General features: G+C 37.4%; 1 protein-coding gene across 4 annotated transcripts in view; it reads right to left on the bottom strand.

Moving 5' to 3' along the window:
- Positions 1 to 21,776, bottom strand: part of CADM2 (cell adhesion molecule 2) — a 569,139-nt gene that overhangs the window by 53,614 nt on the left and 493,749 nt on the right. For all 4 annotated transcript variants that reach the window (XM_064410951.1, XM_064410953.1, XM_064410952.1 and 1 more), the window contains one exon: positions 14,911 to 15,089. In XM_064410951.1, coding sequence (XP_064267021.1) covers positions 14,911 to 15,089 — 179 coding nt within the window. The remainder of the gene's footprint in view (positions 1 to 14,910; positions 15,090 to 21,776) is intronic.

Raw genomic sequence — 21,776 nt, 5'->3', positions numbered from 1 at the left:
CAGCTGAAAATGAATTTTTCTTTATGCCTCTCATGCCACTAAATACCAAGGATCATTATGGCCAAGAGACCTTGCAGAGCGAAACTTTTTAATTCAAGTAGCCATACCCAAATCACTGTGCCAGATTGCTATTTCAATAATACTAAGGTATTAATCCTTAGCCTCCTGTGAAGCAGAAAATAGCTATATTTTGCAGATGGGGAACCAAAGAAGATAGAAACGCCATGCTCAGGAGATCTAGAAGTCAAGCAATAATTGTCTCCATTAATTTTGAAACCTCACTTCTAAACTGGATGTTTGTTGACAGACAGATATTCAGTCAAAAATCCAATAATGTAATTAAGTTGGTATTAACTTTATCATCTTGCTAGCTCTGAAATGCAGACAACTCATGGAGAACTAATTGTTTCCATAAAAGCTGTTGGAAATAGAAAAGGGGTTGACCTTCAATGCCAAGGGACTCCCATGGACTCTTTGTCACTTCTGTTCCACAGGTTATCGAGGTGAGGCTTGAACTGGACGTGAAGTAGGAGAGATGGGCTCCTGCCCCCTCTCTGGTGGCACAGGGAAGTTTGAGCTGAGCTGCAAACGCTCAGCCAAGAACCCTCATTTCAGTGAGGACCTGACATAATGCCAGAGCTCGGTGCTGCAAGAGAGCAGACTGAGCAAAGCTCTGGAAAGGTGCTCCTCGTGGCACTGCTGCCTGCTGACATGCCACAGGCAGGAGCCAGGGGAGAGCAGCCAGCAGGCATCCTGAAGGCTGATTCCCAGGGGATGGGGGAAAAAGAGGAACAGGCAAACTGGCCTGGTGTGGAAGCAGCTTTTCAGCACAGGCACAGATGCAAACTCCTTAGCAGTGGCAGGGCAGTGTTGGACCACATCAGCTCAAAGCAGTGTCGAGCCCCACCTGCCCAAAGTTTCCTGTTTGCTTCTCCTTGCTTGAATTGATTCTGCGTTCTCCTTGCTAAGGCAGAAGACATCCATCCATTTAAGTGCAGGGAGCCTGGATAATTTACTCTCCCTGCCAATTTGGCCCTGAGCATTTTTACTCTCCATTTCCAAAGAAATGAGAAATGGTTCTGTTTGGTTTAGTGGGCTTATGTGAAAGATAGATCTGACCTATTGAAAATATTTGACTTTTTTGGTAAAAACACAACCGATATTTTGACATGACTGAGTACAAATCAGACAACAATAGCTGCAGCTGATAAAAATGTAAAGGCTTTTGTTTCAAGCCTGACAAAAGCTGACAGAAAAATTAAAGGACAGAGTGATAATGATGGATGGTCCTTGCTGTATTTTGACTGAGAATGAAAGAAATTTTAAGTGGTAAACTGAACTGAGTGATGACCTACCTGGGAAACAATCTCACTACTCTGTGAAAAATTTAATCAGTCTGTGATATGTAGCACTAAATAATTTAGCAAGGTTTTAAATTCAAAGGGAGCTGCATTTACCTTGCTTCAAGAAAATGGGATTGAACAAAAGGATCACTCAGCTTGAACATCATGTGCCAATAGCTCCTTAGCGCTTAGACTGAATGATCATGAATGCTCATGGACACGAGGTCAAGGGGTTCTTTTTACTAATTGATTCAGATTTATGAAACTCTGAAATGGCAATTATGTGCTTGACATTTTTGCTAGCAAATCAGATGTCATTAAAAATATCCAAACCCTTTTAACAAAAGCTCCATGTAGATCTATATCTTTAGTTATACCAATAAAATTTTCAAGTGGATGAGTTCATATTGCAAGACATACAGCTGGACTAACTGGAAAGAACAAATCAGAAACTGGAAAGGACAATAGTTTTCTTACAGAAAGTTTTGTAGCTTGCTGGTTCATTTGTGGTTTGTTTTTTTAGGTTTTTTCCCCCTATTTCAAAAGCAATATTTTTCAGTAGCAAATGAAGGAGGATGAAACATTAAAAATTACAGCAAAAAAATCCTGTTGCCTTCTGTTCTCAAAGAGCCAAGCAAAAACGTGGAATCTGCACATCCCTGGCCCAAATTGTGTCCTTAGAAAGTTAAGAATATAAGTCAGAAGAGTAAACCACATTTCAATATTAGTATTTAGTACTGATAGTATGGTGTCATCCCAAATCACTTAAAATGAGGGCCTGATATCACACTGTGGCACCTTTTACAACACGCTCTGACCAGAATTGCTTATGACAAAATAAAAAATGTGATGAATATGAAAAAACAAGGTGTAGTAGCAAGTTATTTCTGATTATGCCATCTCATTTGACACTGAAATATGAAGAAGTTAGCTGCCCTAAATTGTCTAGAAAGAACTCCTGTAGCGAATATCTCATTTATTTTGTGCACCAGAGCAACAGCAGGACTCACAAAGACCACAGGTGTGTGAAAGGCTGATTTTCCACAAGTAAAGCCAGGTCACACTCAGGACAGATGTGAGAGCTGCCAGAAAAAAAGCAGCTGTGGATCTCAGGCAGGTGAGAAGGAAGAAGCAGGGGGATGGAAGTACCTTAATGTGGTAGGAAGACATGGGAAGGGAGAACAAGCTTGCAGGACTGAGAGCAGTTGACTTCTCTCCTCCTTCAAGGTGCATCTGCCCAGATCCAGGTCAGCTCTCAGTAGAGCTGTGGGGCCCTGGGCCAGGAAGGCAAGAGGGGTATTTAAGGTATTTAGGTAAAATCCCCCTCTCCCCCCTTCTGTAGGCACTCTTGATGCCCCAGGTTTCAGCTTTTGTATTTTTCAGATTCTGTGCTGCTTTAGTGTGTAGTTCTGAGCTTCATATTAGGGGACAGTAAGATCTCTTCACAGAGTATATAGACAAAACAATTCCTTCTCTAGCTGGGGAACAAGGATCCACATTTCAGGCCCAAGACCATAAACAACATGTACTGAAGAGAGAAAAACACAAAGGATGGAACTTCATAACCTAAAGCTGTAACTGGACAATTTACTCCAATATGCAAATGAACCAGAACTTATAAAAGTGAGAGACCTCATGACCGGTGGTCCATTTTGTGACCATTTTGGTTCATCCTTGGTGTAAGCCTGGCGAGGCTCCTGTATTGCCCCAGATGTATCCACTGAGGCCTTTTAATGAATACCTACTTTATTCTTTAACTCCATCTATTCTCTATTCTAGGTCAGCCTTCACAAGGCACCACCCTAACCAGCAGAATATGCTGAGTAAAGGCAGCGCCCACCCTTCGCTTGTACAGTCAGAATCTAGGATTTAGTAGACACTGGGACTATCTGCTTTATTAGGCTTGCTAAAAATTATAAGTGTAGCAATAAACACTGAAAGGAAAGGTCTTTTTTTTTTTCCTGTTGTTTTGGGTTTTTTTTTTAAATGGATATTAAAACATGACCTTTCTGCACAGCACCAGATGTTGCCAAAAATGTGTCTTTGTCACCTGGAGACTGGAGCAGTCTGCTGCACTCACAGTTGGTGGAGCTGCACAGAGGGACTCCAGGAAACCTGAATTGAGCATTTCACAGGAAAGCATCTAACATGAACATCTGAGAGTTGCACTGGTGGTTCATAGCTCTCAAAATGTCGGGTCTGCCCTTTGAAGCCCTCAGTGCTTACTTTAGGGATCGTTTTGCTCCCCACAGCACTCCACTGAATTTGCTATCAGCAAAAGCACTCTGGCTGCAGCTCCCTTGGAACAGAGAGAGAAGTTTGCAATGAAGGCCTGGAGATGCTGGAACACGCTCCCATTTCACTGCCCGTCAGACTCATTGTTTGTCACCAGCCCAGCCATTTAAAAAGCTCCCTGTCCCTGCTCCCAGTGAAGCAGAAGAATAAAATGTGACATAATGTACTGTCTCACAATATATTTACCTATTGCTGCTCAGTTTTGGTGGGGAAGATTGTGTTATCTGCAGCATTTGGAGTGTAGGAAGCTAATAAACTGTAATGCCTCATTTCTTAATTTCTATCTGTGCTAAAACCAAGTGACACAGAGAATTCTAAAATAGATAAATTTAACGAAATAATAACCAGGTAATTAAATATTGAAAATTATTTTAGTGTGAGAAAAATTGAAATTCTCAAGTAGGAAAATTATTTAATACTGACGAATCAGTATTCAAGCCCTCTAACTTTTACTTTATTAATGGTTATTTGTGCAAGATTTACCTCTAAGGACAAATCAAACCAAGCATTCAACAGAAAGATTAAGCTTCAATGTTCTGGAGTTATATTAATATAATACAAACAAATTTACTCCAGGAGCACTGTAAGACCTATTTTTTCCCCCAAACTTAGCACAAGTTTTCTTAGCAGTCAAAAGAAGTCCTTTCCAATTCAATAGTATTAATAATAACAAAGCCTCTTGTTTTAAAGGAGTCAATATAAATTGTATAAAACTTCACTTTTCTCATGAAAGTAGCTACAAATACTGCACTGAAGCATATGCAACTTGCCTGAATTTGGTAATTCAACACTTTAAATAAACAAAAAGAAAAATTTTTAGAGCATTGTTTGAGACCACAGCCTCAAATAAAGATACCTTACTTATAAAAAGGCATATATATATACGTCTCAATTTTGTTCACAGCTCTACATTAACAAATATAGAAACAGTAAAGAATGGATCTCTGCCTTGAAGATCTGTAAGATTATTTTTTTGGGCAGTAAAGACCAAAGTTTAGGTAAAAAATACAGTATTATTCCCATTTCACAGCTGGGGAAATGAAAACAGGAGAATTAAGTGGAATGACTTTTATGTTACAGACTTCTGAGCCTGACAGGGGAGTTCAGAACAGATCTCCCGAGGCTCATTTTAATACTCTGCTAAAAAAACCCCAAAAAATCAAAACCTCGAAAGAAAATAAAATTGCATTTAAAAAAGCAGTTGTCCTTATACCTGCAGTGCATATTTCTCTGCATTCAGAACAAAATGTTACCACAAAAGCCACCAAACATCTTGTATGAATAAAGCCAGCACAATTTTCCCCAGAAGCACACCATTCTATCACTATTAATATGGTGTTCTAGGCCCACTGCCACTGCTTAAAAATCACATTAAGGCTGTGATGTTCATTTTTATTCTTTTTAAGTAAGCAGACAAGCCATATTTCCTTGTTTTCCCAAGCCATAAAATAGGAGTATTCAAAATTAAATGAAATAAAGTACCAGCAGCTGGCCCTTGAAAACCTATAAGGAAAAGCTAATGCACAATACAAATTCTGACACCCAGCAGCCTTGAACAAAGATGACAGCTTTCTCAGAATGACACTTGACTCTTTCTGCACACACAGACACACCAAAAAAAAAAATCAAAAAGCTCAGCCAGAATTGCACTGAGAAGAAAGAAAGTAAAGAGAATTTTCCAAAATTTCCTTACTATGGGGACATGTTGAAACTAAATGGAGGTAAACAGATTGGTGATCTCTATTTTATTACAGTTGCTACTTTCATTTCTCTGAGAAATTCAGGGCAGATCCCTGAAGTTGCTTAAAGAAATCCAAACTCATGGCAATAATTCTAAGGTTAGTGAAGAGAGATAACAGGGACTGTCATTTATTTTAAATAAGTTTATTTCAAAATAAAATCAAAGGGTCCAACACTAATCTGAAATACTTTATCACAGTGGGATTGCTGTATCTTATTGAAAATCATCTTGGGAAAGTGACTGGCACTGTGCAACCTAAAACATAGGTTTTTGCACTTCAATGCACTGTCTCTGACTAATACACTTAATTCTCACATTCCTATCACCAATGTACAATACCTGAGAAAATAAGGCCCTATCTTTTCAGCTGTCAATCTTTTATGCTCTGTTTTTGGGGGTTTGGAGTTTTCTGTCCTCAGAAGAGTTCTGTACATGTAGTTGAATTCCTATCATGATTATTTGGATTTGTATGACACATAACTATAAATGGTGGGATCCATGAAATATTGTCAAGATTCAATATTGTCAAAACTACCCATCTTCCCTTCAGGGTGGCAGATATTAAATACCTTCAATATTATGCCATCAAGCAGGATAGGTCACCAGTGGAAATCACAGGGCTTTTTATAAAGAATACTTAATCATATCTGTTAATTCATTTTAAACAAAATGATACACAAAGAAAGATATTTCAGTTCCCGCTCCAAAATAATGAAAACCACCCAGAGCTCTCCTCCATCAGGCACTTCAACATGCCAGCATCCCTCAATCCTCCCTGCTTCCCACCAATCAAGGGTTGGGAAACCTGCAGAAAATGTAAACTACAAAACCACTGGGCGAAACCAAATCCACTGGTGCAATGACCCACAGTAGCTTCTGAAAAATAAACACTTTGTGCATTCCTTGAGCTTTTCCCTGCCAAACTTTCTTCTGTCCTTCCTCCTCTCCTTTGATTTGTTTGTTTCTACACTTGCCATGAGGATTAATAAGGGCAGTTTCAGCTGGAAGATAAATCTGCCTCAGGCATGAGGTTACCAAGGAAAAGAATTTTTTTTTTTCTTCAAGGGAGTAAACAATCAGTGTGGAGACCAGTTGCGGGAAAGCAAAGGGTCCTGACTGAAAACTCTTGGGGTCTCTTTCACAAATGACACATCAGCTTACACCACACATCTGGAGACCTCTTCCCAAGCACCTGCCAGGAGAGTTCCTTCACATGGGGTTAGAACTTTCTCAGTGAGGGAACCACAGCTCGGTGAAAGAAGTCAGGGCATTTTGGGAAATCCCCATATGGCAGATTCCACGCTTCATCAGCTATGCTAGCAATGGTTTTAGTGGGTTTTTGCTTTGTTTTTTTCTCCTTGAACAGGAGGGTGGTTTTGAGATACACCCTTACTGTCCTCCTGGTTATTTTTGCTGTCTGCTCCCCTTTCTGTGGGAATCAGAGAGAAAGATTGATGTCGTGAGCTTTTGTGAAAGCTGCCGAAACACTCTGGAATCTCTGAGACAAAGCAAAGTGATTCATATTAAGGCATAACTAGTCAGAGTTAGATCCAATGCAGAAAGTCTGTGATAGGATTCAGCAATAAAAAACGTGACTTTAATTACAAAGTGAAGAGAATTTTTATCAAGAATTCAAGCAGTAAAGCTAGAAAAATTAGTTTGTGATTGCAGCATAGAGGAAGGGCTAAATACACCTTAGGTCCCAGCACATATTTAGACTGAACCTATGCTGTGAAGAGTGATGTTAGGAAGATTTTTGAGTTTTTGGGTAGAGGGATATTTCAAATTCTTGTGAGTTTCAATACTGAAAGAATTAAATACTGGAACCAAGTGGAGAAATACCTTGCTTGCTCTAAGAAAAATGTTAATTAATGTAAGAAACAGTTTATTGAATATTTTTCCTTTATATAACATAGAAATGCAGGCTAAGATAAACTCCAGAAAAATTCACCAAGCAATTAATAATTAAAAATAAATAGCAAAAATGAAATAGCAAGTACTAATAATTATTAGTATAAAGTTAGGGATGTTAGAAATATTAGATAAGCTAATTACCTACTTCTATCTGAGCCTCCATGCTCACCTTCATATGTGATCAAGAGGGCTCAGATAGAAAAGTTCTCAAAATTCACTAAGAGAAATGCATATTTGCAGAAGCTTTTCCTACCCCTTTCAGCCTCCAAGGCATTTACATCTGTCTCCAAGACGATTCACAATCTCAGCTGGAGCAAAGCACATTTCTGATGTATCACCTGGTGTGACCAGTGGTCATTTTGAAGCAATATCACTTAGATAATGTTCTATTTTCTTTCCTGGTTGGAGTGAAACACTGAGGAACTTATTCTCAAAAGAAAGGTAAGTTGTGGAAGCATCATGTGGGAAAGACAAACAGGACACCCTTATCTGCATTCCACCACCTCATGGTGCAGGAAAGGCTTAAATTTAGAAAAATCTCTAAGTTACTTTAATATTGTCTTTATGGCTTGAGTTTCCTGAAAAATAAATAATCTTGATGGAAAAAGAAGATAATTAGCAACTGTTAGATTAAAACTTTATCATCACTCTCAAGTGAAATCATTGAGTTAATATTTTCTTCATGAAGATCGCATATGTTGTTCATAGACATAGTAACTTTACAAGCTGGCATCTCAAAGAAAAAAAGGGTAAATTGAAGTAAAGTTCAGGAAAGTTGGGGGTATAAGCAATAGCAAAGGGTGAAAAATTAGAGAGCAATCTTTGCCACTAAAGCAAATCAGTGATAATAAACTCAACAGTACTGAAGGTCAGTTAAAACAGTCAAAAAAGCAAGAATGACATATTTGCTAAATCCACACAATCTTTTCCTTTTCAGAAATCCCATTTGAACTATCATATCACATTTCATGTACACAGAGAAAATCAAATATTTTCAAGAGTTATGTCTTATTAAAGGTATTATCCAAAACCACAGGTTTTAGAACACATACAATATACATTCAAATAGGAAGGAGCTTTACATATTAGGATATATTGTTAAAGGTTAAATTGATATATAGTATATATTGTTATTGTTCCATTGTGAAAGGGCTTGGGGAGAGATTTCCTGCTGCTGAAATAGTCTGCATTCAATTTCAATGATTTATCCAATATGAAATTAAAAAAAAAAAATCTTTTCTATGTTATATAAAAAATCACATAATTTCAAAAGTTTTCTTAAATGAGAAATAGTATTTTAATGTAAAAATGTAGAAGTGCCAAACATATTCTTTAAAAGTATGAATGTGGTTTGGAATGTTATTTTCTTGACCTTTCCAAAATACTTTTAAGCTTATCTGGAAAAAAAAATTTGTATCTTATGTTTCTAAAGTCACCATAAATGAAGAAAGATCAGTTCATACAGCTCAACCATACACCCCACTATTCAAGTATTTATCAACAAAAAGCAATTTCAAAGTAGCTGCCTTGAGAGTGTTCAGGGATAATAGCTGGACAATTCATCCATAAAATTAAGCCAACAACTCCACCACAAGTTTCTTGACAAACTTCTCATACCTGAAAATGTCAACTAGACACTATTCTTCTTCAGCCCAGTAACAAAAGCTCTATTGCACAATTTCTTAATTCATCTGACTGCAGGAAATGCATCTGCATTCTGCTTTAAAAATCTGGACCACCTCTTCTAGCCCAACCAAAAGTCAGCTGGAGAAGTCAACCTTAATGCTGTGGTAATGATTTAATGCCTTAATGTCATTTCACAACATTGATGTGAAATTAGAGTATTTCAACACCTTTTGAAGGGCTATGCTTTGAAGAAGACAGTTTTGGGGGAAGGAAGGCTTTTGAGACTGAGCAAGCACTCATTATTTTCCAACTGAAAGCTCAGGCTCCTTTTTTCTGCAAGTTATTTTCTGTACTTTTTAATTTACTTTTACTTCATATAAAATGGGAATAGTAAAAACTTTTCACTTTTGTTTTAAGGACTCGGTACTGATACTTCTTTCTTTTAATTCAAAGATACAAAAAAGGAAAAATCTCAAAACTAAAAGGCACACATAGTCACATACAGTGAATTTCTAATTAAGTCCTAAGAAGTCTTCTGAGTCTCATATTCTTGATATTCCTGATTGCTGTAAGGGCAACATTGGGGTTTTTTACCAAATCCCCCCCATAATCGCAGCTATAATTGTTATTATTGTTGCATCACACAAAAAATGTTATTATTGTTACATGGCTCTGTAAGCCCAAGCTTCGTTCACATAAAGTCAAAATATTCCCATAAGCAAAGAAAGCCTGAGGTATGTGTGTGTAAAAGAGACACTTCAACTCAGAAAACTTTAAAGGAGGAAACTTTAAAAAAACTCCAGTCACCTCAACTTGTGGGATCTTAACATCAAAACACAGAGCAGCCAAGATTACTGACAAGTGTGCTGCTCCACAAAGATGATGCTTCCTTTCTCTCCCAAAATTTTATGTGGTTTTTGTTACATCTTTATAAAGGTTTATAAAGTATCCAAAAACACTGTGCAAGATTTACCAGAGGTCTGTAGTGAAAATATTTGCAAACTGAAAGATCTATTGCCTATTCATTAAGCTTAATTTTGAAAGAAAGCAGAATATATCCTCACCTCCTCAGGTTTTTTCAATTTTCTGCTCTATTCAGTTTCTACCTTTACAGAGAGATATGCACAAGTGAGTTCAAGAAATAAAGGAAAGAGGAGGCCCCCTGTGAGGACATCAAAACAGAAACGAAACAGAATAAAAAATCTGATTGCTGGAAAATGAACTGACAAAGACAAAATAATCTATAACAGATAGAGGTAGAAAGAGTTTGTTAAACCTCATGTGTTTTGGATTCCACAGAGTTTCCACCAATTTAAAAAAAAACCCCAAAACTTATACAGATGTACAAGTGCATGGTGCTGGAATTATTGTTGGGCATGGAAGGTGAATCTCTATAAATATATTTAGAGATAGGATTTAATAAACTAAGGTGTCTGCTGCAGATTTGGCATAGTGATGTTCCAGATATGGAGAACAGTCAGTGAGAGATTTAGAACTAGACCAAAAAATGAAGGAAAAAGGAAAAAAAAAAAGACCATGAAAGAAGGAGAATGGAAATATGGGAGGGAATTCCAGGAAATACAGAATTTAAGATCACAATTAATGAGAAGTAGAGAACAATGCAGAAATACCTGAGAATCTATTGAAGGGAAGCAGCTAATTTTAAATCCAAACTTCCAGCACAAACAACAAAGAGGCCAAATAGCTTATAAGGTTGGAAAGTGAAGAGATCAAGCAACAGGTTTAAACAAACAAAAGAGAATACTTTTCTCTCAAAGCACATAACTAAATTTAGAATCTGTTGAACAGGTTACTGTGGAAGCTAAGATAACAAATGTTTTGAAATGGGACTGGACAAGCAGGTGGAATATAAATAGTGCTATAGTTAGGAAAGGTGCAGTGGGACTTCTGGACTTACACGTTGTAGAGATCTAATGGGGTTGTGACTCGGTCTTTCAGTTGCCTTTATTTGCAAAAAATTGCTTGCCCAAGAAAAAAAATACAAAATTGAGAGGCTGAAGACAAAGGAATATGTCATGCCACATTTTATTCCTCAGAGATCCCAAGTGGCTGACTCAAATGCTTTCCTAGTTAAAATTGGGCAGTAAGAACTGCCTTGACCACCCACAGCTGCTGATTCACGTTTATTTCCACATTGCTCTTCCATATAATTTCTGCAAAACACATTATAGTTCTGAATATTTCAATTAATTCAACGCCTGTCTGTAGATTGGCATATCAGGACATTTCACCAAGGTGCTCTGTTTCAAATAGGGCTGCAAATGATCAACTGCTGCTGTTTGCACTAAGGAGGTTTCTCAGTGATGTGGACTTCTGTCACTCACTCCAAGGCAGTGCTGATCTGAGTCTCTGGCAGTGGCACCCAGAGGTTCTGAACTACTCCTCCAAACACAGCAGCTCTGTCCTCAGGTTGATTATGATGGAACACCTCCTTCCTCCACTCCACCTAAATCACTGCAGTTATTACTGGAGCTCTGCAAGCAGAGTCTATGTTTTTGGGTTGAGCAACACGAGTTTGACAGTTTGCTCTGTTTGCTGGTGATTAATGACTAGTATTTGGACAAAGGTAAACAAAAATTCTTAATAAATTGGAAGAGAGTGAAAATTGCCTGGGGCCCATTACCAAAGAAAGGGTGTAATATATCTAGCCAGAATGTGCACTTCTAAAGCACTAAGCTTGCCAATTAGAATACAGAAATGACAACAGCTACAGGCATTAAAGCCTTTGCCTTTGTTACTGCATGAAACAAATGCTTGAGCAAACTACATGTCTTGCCTTTGTGCTTCTGCCTATAAACTCTGACTTTGTACCCACCTTCCTGCTTCACAGAGTACTTTTTGACATTTATTATTAACAATAAATGTTAAGAAAAAGGAAATTAGCAGTCACATTGATTCGGCAAAGCAGCATGAGCATATTTAATCGCCCAAGCCTTTAACCTTATTCAAATAGATTCAATTTCTCTGAAGTCTGGTTTCTTTAATTATACAAAAAAAAAAAAATCTAAAAAATAATTTTTATGTTGTCAGATACTAATTGTGTTGGACACATTTCCATTCATCTGCTTACAGCAATATTTATTTTCTCTCCATCAGTTAACATCAAAAAACAGTATTGCCTCATCATCACCACTCATCATCACAATGGAAATTCTGTATACTCTTCTGTATAATTTTGTGTTTAGATGGGTCCAGTTAAACACACGAGACACTCTTTGCTTGGAATGTATAATTAATATGTGTAAATACTTTGCTTACACCTTATCTCTAATTATGATAAACTATGTTTTCCATTTTTGGTTGATATTCTCCCTACTCTAAAGCTGCCTAAATCTTCCTGAGTTAGGAAGATAACTTAAAAAAGCGAGAGAATTAGTAGATTGAGTATCACTGAAAGGGGGATTTCTTAGAGGGAGACAAAAATAAAGGAGAGAAGCCAGATGAAGCTCATACACCATTAACACACAGAAAGAGATAAAAATCTGTTGAAGTGGAAAAAAAGGAATAAAATGTATGGAAATCACAGTACATATAAGAAAATGAAAGCTGTGAATCATGTTGCCCTTCCCTGCCTCTGCAGAGGATAACTTCCACTGATGTTCCCTGTTTCCTCACACAAGCTCATTTGGGAAATCTGGCATGTACCTTGTCTTAGAAACCAGATATTTAAGGTAAGAGGTCGTATGATTAATGAGCTCTAACAAAGGAGTAGGACAAAAAATTACGTCAAGATGTTAAGCACAGGGGAAGGAATGAGAAATCAAAGGATGCTTCCAGATATATTTAGGAAGATAAAAAATACATCCTCTATTAAACAGAAGGATGCATCTCAGAAAATGATAAAAAGTAGGTTTTCTAGCCCCCAGAGAGAGAGAAGAAAAATATTGTATAATTTTAGGAGGATTATGGTTCACTAGAGACATTCATGAATGTAATGAGCTAAAGTAGGGGTAAGGCTGCTTAAATTTATCTATACAACGGATTGTGCTACACTTGATAAAATAATTGTGTCAGTCTCCTTTTTACTTAAAATTAACCTTACAACTCTGAACCCCAGTAAGTTGTTAAGTACTAAACATCATCTCATGCTCTGTCACATAACTCTGATTGTTTCAGAAAGCTGGGAAGCACCTGACATTTACCTTCTGTAGTTCTAGCACTGGAATTGCAGAAATGCAATTAGGAAAACTCGGGTACTCATAACAGAAAAGGTCAGCAATGAGCAAGCTAAACCTGATAACATGCCTAATGTGCCGCCAAACATAACAGAATGCCTCCCTGATAATGAATGATTTTACAGACTGCCAGGAAGTTGATGCAAGATAATCAGATCACCAGGGGACACACCACTGTGCAAGACTGGGAACAGTGAAATATTCTTTGATAGAGTTCTATTGCAGAGCCACCACTGATGGAAAAAGATCCCCATTATAAAAGGCCATATTTTCAGAAATAATGACATAAATAAATTGGGCAGAAAACACAAATGACAGAAGTTTCAACACATGGTAAGTGCAGAAGCCGTTACCTCATCAAAGGCAGAGCACTTTGTGCCTGCAGCCAACAACCACCACACCACTGCCTCTGGGATGCAAAAGACATTTTTTCTTTTCCTCTTCTTGTAGCAGACAATGTAAATAGAGGTTAGAGGCTTTAGTTTTTCTGTTTGTCTTTAACACAGAAATACTCACGTAGCAGTACAGGCTCTGTGTTCCTCATGCAAAGATCTCCTCCTTATTTGTGTCACTAATCCTACATAAACTAATGATGAACTTTAAGAAAAATGAGAAGTAATCTAAGTGTTTATTTTGATAAATGATGTTTCATCAACAGTGCCAATAAATATCTCATTATTGAAGGCAGCACTTAATAGAAGTTTTGTGCCAAATACCTAGAGGCAAGTAAACCTATATGAAAAAGATTTCTGATACCTTACAACCACCAAGGAAATGTATACTAGCTGTAACTGAGTTCATCATGAGCTAATAAAATCTACATAATTCCCTTGTCTATTTAAAGAGTGAAATTTGCATTAGATTTTTTCATTTTATTTTGGCATAGTTATAAGAAATTGCACTTAAAAAAATAGAGGGAATAAAGTACCATCATGAGCTAAAGTGGAGGTTCTGTCTCTATATTCTCTTATATTAAAATTCAAATTATGGAAATCATAACCTTCCAGAAATTACCTGTGGTAAGAGAACATCTTGTTTTGAGACTCCTAGATCCGAATTGCCAGGCTGTATTAAAGACAAATGCTAATTTTATATAATAGTGTTCCCTTCAGCTGAGTTATATCAATCTATTTCATTATCGATGTGGAAGGCAGCTAGTTTTTTCACATGACACATATTGTTTCTTAATTTATTAGGGGAAAAAAAAAGACCAATTGTAATTTAATGTGAACTTTCCTATTTTTCCATTTTATTGGAAGTCGTATAACACATTTAGGACATAACACAGTTTTGAGGTCTGACTGTAGTGATGGGTCAGGTGATATCAGCTAACTTGTATGAGCTGAATTTTCTCAATAGCAGGCTGTAACTTGTGTGAAGTATCCAATGTCCTTCCTGTTTGGTGGTCTATAAAAAGCTAAGCAGAAAACCTCAAGCACACGTCTGTCTGTTATTTCTCTTCATATAACCTTTTGTAAGCAGCTTTAGCTGAACAGCTGGGCTTGAGGCAAGTATTTATGAAACAGTACCCACACACTGCAAAACATTTTTACAGGTGCTTACTTAGCAAAAATTTGACAGCAGAAGTGAATATATTTTGGTTAAACTGTGAGAAAAGAGGCATGCCAATAAAAGAAAGACAACACACTCCCCACAGCTAGACGATAGCACCAATAAAAGTGCAATTACACTTCCAAATTTTCTTGCTCTTCTTTCCATAATGACCACAACAACCTGATTGTACCAGCTGGAAATGTCAAATATGCAGAGAATGCACTAAGGAGAGCACACTCACCATGTACTATCAGGACATATTCTGTGCTGTTTCGGCCAATGGGATTTTTTGCTTCACATCGATATGTGCCATTGTCTGTTTTGTTTAGGAAGCTGATGCTTAGAACCCTGCCATTGACAACCATTCTCTCTGGATCTGGTAGTTCTCCACCGTCCTTTGTCCACAGTACTGGTTCTGGCCTGTTGGATCAAAGTGTGGCATTTATTTAGACACATGAAACAAGTGTATGCGACATGTACATCAGAAATAACACCATCAGCAGCTTATGAACAGTCACCTACCACCCCAAGAATATTTGAATTACTGGATCTAATGAACCATCACTGTTACAACCTTACCATCCTGGATGTGAACTGCTAAAGAAAGTGAAAGAACCAGCAGAGAAATAAGAAAGAAGATAAATAAAAAAGGAAGCAGAATGGTACTGCAACAGGCCAAGATCTTTCCTAAGTTAAAAAAATAGTTCTTGTGAGGTTTCAGGGCCCGCAGGTGCTTGGCAAGGTAAGTGCAAATAGGATGATGTGGGTGTAAGTGGTTTGAAAATGGATTCTTAAATTAGGCCATTCACATTCACGAGTGAACTTGAACGCACTGAGTATTTTTCCTGAACCAGGCGTATCAGTCCCAAAATGGCATGTATTGCACACAACCTAAACTTGTTTCTTTTGCTGCATTGTGTCACATCCCATCCCTTTTCCCACCTTTTCTTCATCCTTCCCTTAAATAATTCCTTGTTTCACATGTTATCATGAGCAACGTAAGATTTAACTTGAAATCCTGGATTTTCTTCTCTTGTGAAGCCTTTCCTCTTTTGCCTGATGCACTCACATCAAACAGGCCAAAGGCAATGCCCTGGCAGTGATGAACCCCTAGGCAAGGTAAGGGCACCACAAAGAAGGGAACTGACAGTCCTGAAGGTTCACAGACATCTTCCCTCTGGCAAGGCATACCTAACTCCTTCCTAGAGACTCTCAAGAAGCTCCACAGCCCATGAGATCTGCCCAGCAGCCAGCAGGATGTATTTATTACTGACATGCAGCCTTCACTTGCGTGGAACAAGGTATACTTTCAAATTTACGCAAGGGAAATCACCAAGACAGGACTGAAACTGGGAATGAAAGGTTGGTTTACTGAATCTTGTCTATGTAAGGAGCAGACAGAGCATCTCAGGCCCTTTTACACCAGTCACTTCAGCAGGATATTCACAGCCTGGGGATTCTTTGCTACCTTGCTTGTAGCTTTGTGCAGCCTAAGCCACATATCAATCTCTATCCAAACATGCCAATTGTGTGACTCAATAATAAACCAAAATATAATACACTGTTATAAAATTAGCAGTTGCCAGGTTAGTCACTAGTTGCACTCCAGAAACACTTAATTTCACTAATTTAAAGCAGGTGTTTAAGGCCTAATAGATATAATAAGTGCTAAGAAAAAGAATTAAACCTAAATACTTCATTTAGCCAAAATGTGGCCTCATAAAAAGAAAAATAGTTCTAATGGCTGTAATGATATGATTTTCTTTTGAGTTAGGCAACACATATAAACAGAGGGGAATTTTCTGAAATGCACTTCTATAAAATTCAAATTAGTCTTTAAAGAAAAATATTTATTCTGAAATATAATAAATTTACACACATTTTAGTAATATTTTGGATGACACCCTGTTAAAGTGTTGTCGAACATAGTACTTGGCTGTACTCCAAAGTTTTGATTTTTTTCCAGAAAATCATATGCTCAGAGAATGAAAGCAAGGATTAAGAGCTGATAGGGTGATGTGCCTTATTTATGCCTTAACATAAATATGTCTTAATCCTCTTCCTAAGCTCATTTTTATGAAGTGGTATCCATGCACACGTGATACACACTGTGCACACTTTCTTTCAGTTTAATACAAGCAGGGAATCCAGATGTCCATGCTGGTGTAGAAACATTGCCCTACAGAGTTCCCAGCATTAAGGTGTGATTTGCTGTGATATTTTTAGGTGGATTTGTTCAATTTTCCGGCCAACTCCGCATTGTTTCCCATTTACCAGCTTACTGTGGATCTGCAATCCCAGGAGTGGAGACTCTGAACCACTTCAGCTACAATGTGCACCATTACCTGCATAAATGGCGTGTTAAAGCAACTTCTGTGCAGCGGTAATTTATGGAACTTAGGTTTTAAATTGAAACTAGATGGCATATCCTAGGGGAAAACCTATAGGATAACAAATAAGTATGAAATGGAGCCGTAGATATAAATTATTCAGGGAGCTCTGTCACATTGTAATACACCAACTCTGGTCTTATACACAGCACTTAGCCGTGGTTGCAAAATAATGTGTGGCAGAAAATCCAGGGCTTAGAGAGAGGCGGATCTGCATTCTCTGGGTGTTGGGGAAGCTGCTAATCCAGAGTGAATATTCAGCCACCCTGTGCTGCATTTGTGGCAGCAGCAGAGCAATCCCTAGGCAGCAGGCCCAGAGCCAACACATCCTGGTGGCCGGGCACAGTTCTCCCTCCACCTCACCACTGCCTAAGCAGCAATTCTGTCACAGCCACGGAATTAAATTCTGCTTGCACTGCTGGGAAGCTTTGAGACACCTGGTCCACACAATTCACTGGCTGGGCAGAAGTGAGCTAAGAACATGAGACATGCCCGTGCACCCAGGGCATCACACTGCCGTGGTCAGCAGCAGCAGGATGGCTGTTTAAGGGAAGCATGGGAGTACATCCATTTTGTGCTGTCCATTCCTCCTGCACTCTGCCAGCAACAGCAATCATCCTGTCAGGGGTGCTGCAGGCCACATCTTTTGCTCTCTTTTGTATCCACATATTATTTAGGCCTGTTCCTATGAATGTCTAATATCTTTTGGAATCTGCTTATGATGTCCATCAACTATAGCTCCTGTAGCAACTAATTCTGGAACCTCCCTACCTGCCATGAAAAATGGTATTTGTTTTATCTGTCTTTCACTGATCTCCTAGAAGTGGCAATTAATATTGCAGGACATGGTAAGTAGCACTATAACCTTGTTGTAAGTTATGACAACCTAGAACTCAGCAGGCCTGTCTCTCCCCTTTTTTCTGTATTTGTTAGAATTTGACACCTTCTGAGATTATCAGATGGGAAAAAAACCCAACAAAACAAACAAACAAAAACCCAAACAAAACCAAAGAAAAACAAAAAAACCCAAAAAATTACACAAAAAAGGGGAAAGGAATCTTAACTTTAGAGCACATTGGGTATTCTTTCATAACTGCCTTAGTACCTTCATTGTCCAAAGCTGAAATCCTGAAACAGCTTTCCTTCTCTGTCACAAGGCACAGACAAGTGTGAATTCCCCACAGTTTATCCTACTGAAACACTTCCACAGGTGCAGACCCAGACAGAGGTTCTTGCTCTTACCCAACATTTTGAAAGGGATACTTAGGTTTGACATGCTAAAACACCTGGCAAATATGTACACTCCTAATATTGCACATTTTTCTCTATTGCATACGTCTCTAAACATTGCAGAAATTGGGCTTTTTTCTTAATATTAATAAGTTGCCACAACACTGTAAATTCCTATTTGAGCTGGAACAAACAGTGCCTTCCATTTGTACAAACAGTACCTTCCATTTGTTCCTTCAGTGAAAGCCTTAGAAAAGGGAACTGCTTTTTAGTATAGAAATCTGAGTTTGTTAACTGTTTTCATGTTAGCCTCAAAATCTGACATAGAACCAACAAAATTTGGTATTCTTTTCCAGTCAGAATGAAATGGATTGAAATGAAGGTATGAAACATTAGTGCGAAGTTCCACAATTATTCATGTTTTATATTGTGGTACTTTTCAAGTAGCGAAACAAAGAAATGATAAATAGAGCAAAACTATTTTTCTGGCCTTGAGAGTAGAAAACCTTTTCTTTCAAAACAAGTCAGAGAGAAAGGTAGGGGCAAACTGAAATATGTTGGAAAAAAATAAATTAAAAACCGCACTCTTGATTAGAAAACAAGACCTAGGCACTGCTTTACCTTTTCAAGAAGTGTTTACATAATATAAAAGTCAACAATTATGTTTGTCTACATTAATATATATTTCTTTAGCTAAGATCTTTGAAATTACACAGGCATATTTTAACACAGCATTGGCAATTTTGTGTCCCTTTCTCCATCCTTAACCTTAAGGACAGTGATGTTTCAGTGTTTTCTTATAATCCTTCTCTCTAGTGATATCTTTATATATAACTATATAGTTAATTTACACTCCATTTAAAAGTTATATATATATATATTTATATGTTTTATATCTATATATATCTATATGTTTTCTTTTTGAACAAAGTGAATTTAGGCAATGCAATCCATTTTCATTTGAAACTTTTTGGCTCTATGCATTTTTGTTGCCCATTTAAATTTTTGTGCACAAAAAGTTATTGTACAAAGTATTCTTCAATGAGTCCTTAATAAACAACACTTGGACAATTTACTGGCCAATTATAATAGCACAGAATAACTTTTTCATTTCCATAAGATCACACCCCAAAAACCCCATGACCAACCAAAACAACCAAAAAAAAAAAAAAAACAAACCAAAGCCACCTTTTTACATGTCCAGTCTCACTGGGGATATTATCATGCAACTGGGTATCCAGGCATCCTGTAAACATTTTGTAGCTAATTTGGGTAAAAATAAAGATAGAAGAAGAAGAATTTGAGGAACACCAATGAGATAAAAATAAATTCATATTTTTGAGTAGGGCCCTCTCCAACAATACCTTTTAGTTCTTCAAACAGGGGCACACTTGTATTCACTCAAGTCCATAAAAAACATAATGTAGTGGATATGCTCAAATGAGTAGTGGAAAAGGTGTCACAAGATTTATCAGAGTGTTTCTTGTTGAAAACCTGGTGCAATGTTAAAAATCATCTAAGGGAATGATTGCTTCATTAATTTGAAACTTATCAAGAAATTTGATTTTTTAGCTTTGTCAGTTAATCACCCACTTGAAAGTCTAAACCCTGGGGGAACCTCTTGTTTATATAAAGTCTCAGTCTGAGGAGTCATATTGGAATGAGCTGGTTTGGGAGCATTTCATCTATCAAAAACATCAATATCCACAGTCTCTAGCCTTTCATAAAAGGCTTGGATAGATAGATTTGATTTTATGAGATAACACTCTGTGATTTTCTAGTTGTGCAAAACCCAAGTAACCTTCACAGAGTGTTTTTCTCAGGAGTAGAATTAGTAAAGAATGTCCAAAGTACCTTTCATTAAATTCCCTTATTTTTTCAGAAAGAAGCTTTGAACATCTGAATTGATTATTATATTTGCCTCTGCTTTTCTCTTTTAAGCATTCTCAGCAGACATAATATAGTCTAAAATATTTAAATGTCATATACTAATGCTTTCTAAATGGTCAAGAATTCAATTACCCAAATGTGTTAAAAAATTAGGTGTCAACTAAATACAGATTTCAACTTTTTATATCATAAAAATTTGACAGGAATTTAGAGCTATAAAGACAACAAGAAGTGTTGAAGACAGCTGCAGTGTATTATGGGGAAAAGGTGCCTAAATAATAAACATAAAGAGAGAAACAAATCTCAAAGCGTTAATATTCATCATTTACAGGGGGAAAAGAAAGAGAATACCAAAAAAAAGGAAAAAAAAAAAGATAGCAGAGAAAAGCAAGCAGGCAAGCAAAGAAACCAAACCAGCTAAAAACCAAAGACTCTTCATTCCTTAACTTTTTTCAAAATAGATAAAGCCTTTGCTTTGTTCATCACAACTTTACTTAGGTGACAGACCTCCCTGCCTGTGTCTTGCTTTGGATAAATCAGGCAGTCCTCTCACCCTCACTGGATTACAGGTGCAAACCATGCTGATATGACAGACTAAATTTGCAGCTGAAAGTCCTTATCCCTCAGCAGACTATTACAGCAATGATTAAAGTGCATCACAAATCTTTTCAAAGCAAAGATATTTATTCTTCTACCCAAAGATACAAAGTATATCATGTTAGAGGGTAAAAGAGTAATTTTTTTTTCACATTCCTATTTCCTCCTATCTGCACTCAAATATTTCCTTGCAAGCAATATTAAGGTTCATTTCAAGTCTAAAATCAGAAAGTTGTTTGTGGGAAGTTGACTGTTCTGTTTCTGAGTTAATTCCCCTTTTTTTTTTTTTTTTGTATTTCCTCTCATCAGGCTGATAATCCACTTTTTTTTATCCTTTAGAACTCTTAGAGTCTAGGGCACACTTTGACCTAAGGCTTTCCACCTTTAACACAACTGTGCAATGCTGCTGCTCTCTGTCTGAAGCGATTTTCCCAGTTGATCATCAAGCCATTATAATTGTAACTTCTTTGAAACGACTTACTACTTAACTCCAGTTTTTCCCTTTTTGCACATCATGTACCCCCTCCCCATCCCCTCCCCAAAACCACCTCCATTTCATTTGTTAGTCATTTTCAAGAAGCCAAGGCAATATCAGACCAATATTCAGAAAAGTGCCTAATCCGCATATATATGTGTAGCTTCTTACCTAATTCCAGTATTATTCACAATCTTCTCAGAGAAGTACAAAAACCCTGCTGTGAACAACATTTTGGGGAATGGCTTTCTCATAGTCACCACCCAGATCAACAAGAGAACTTATGTGAAATCAGAAGACAACTTATCGGTGAATTGCACCAGAAATATCCCTTGTATTCTACTATTGTAAGCAGCAGGGAGGCTAGAAATGGACAAAAAGATTGTCTAAAAAAGAAAAAAAAAAAAAAAAACAACAACAAAAAACAAACCCAACAAAAGTTTGTGAGGGAGATTCCATAGGAAGCAGTTGCCATCCTATAACCTGCCCTTCTGGTATTTTACACAAATCTCTCCCACATTTGCC

Source organism: Passer domesticus, chromosome 2 (genome assembly GCF_036417665.1).
Source record: "Passer domesticus isolate bPasDom1 chromosome 2, bPasDom1.hap1, whole genome shotgun sequence".
NCBI lineage: Eukaryota > Metazoa > Chordata > Aves > Passeriformes > Passeridae > Passer > Passer domesticus.
The sequence above is the reverse complement of the archived record's forward strand: the minus strand, read 5'-3'. Positions and strand labels throughout refer to the sequence as shown.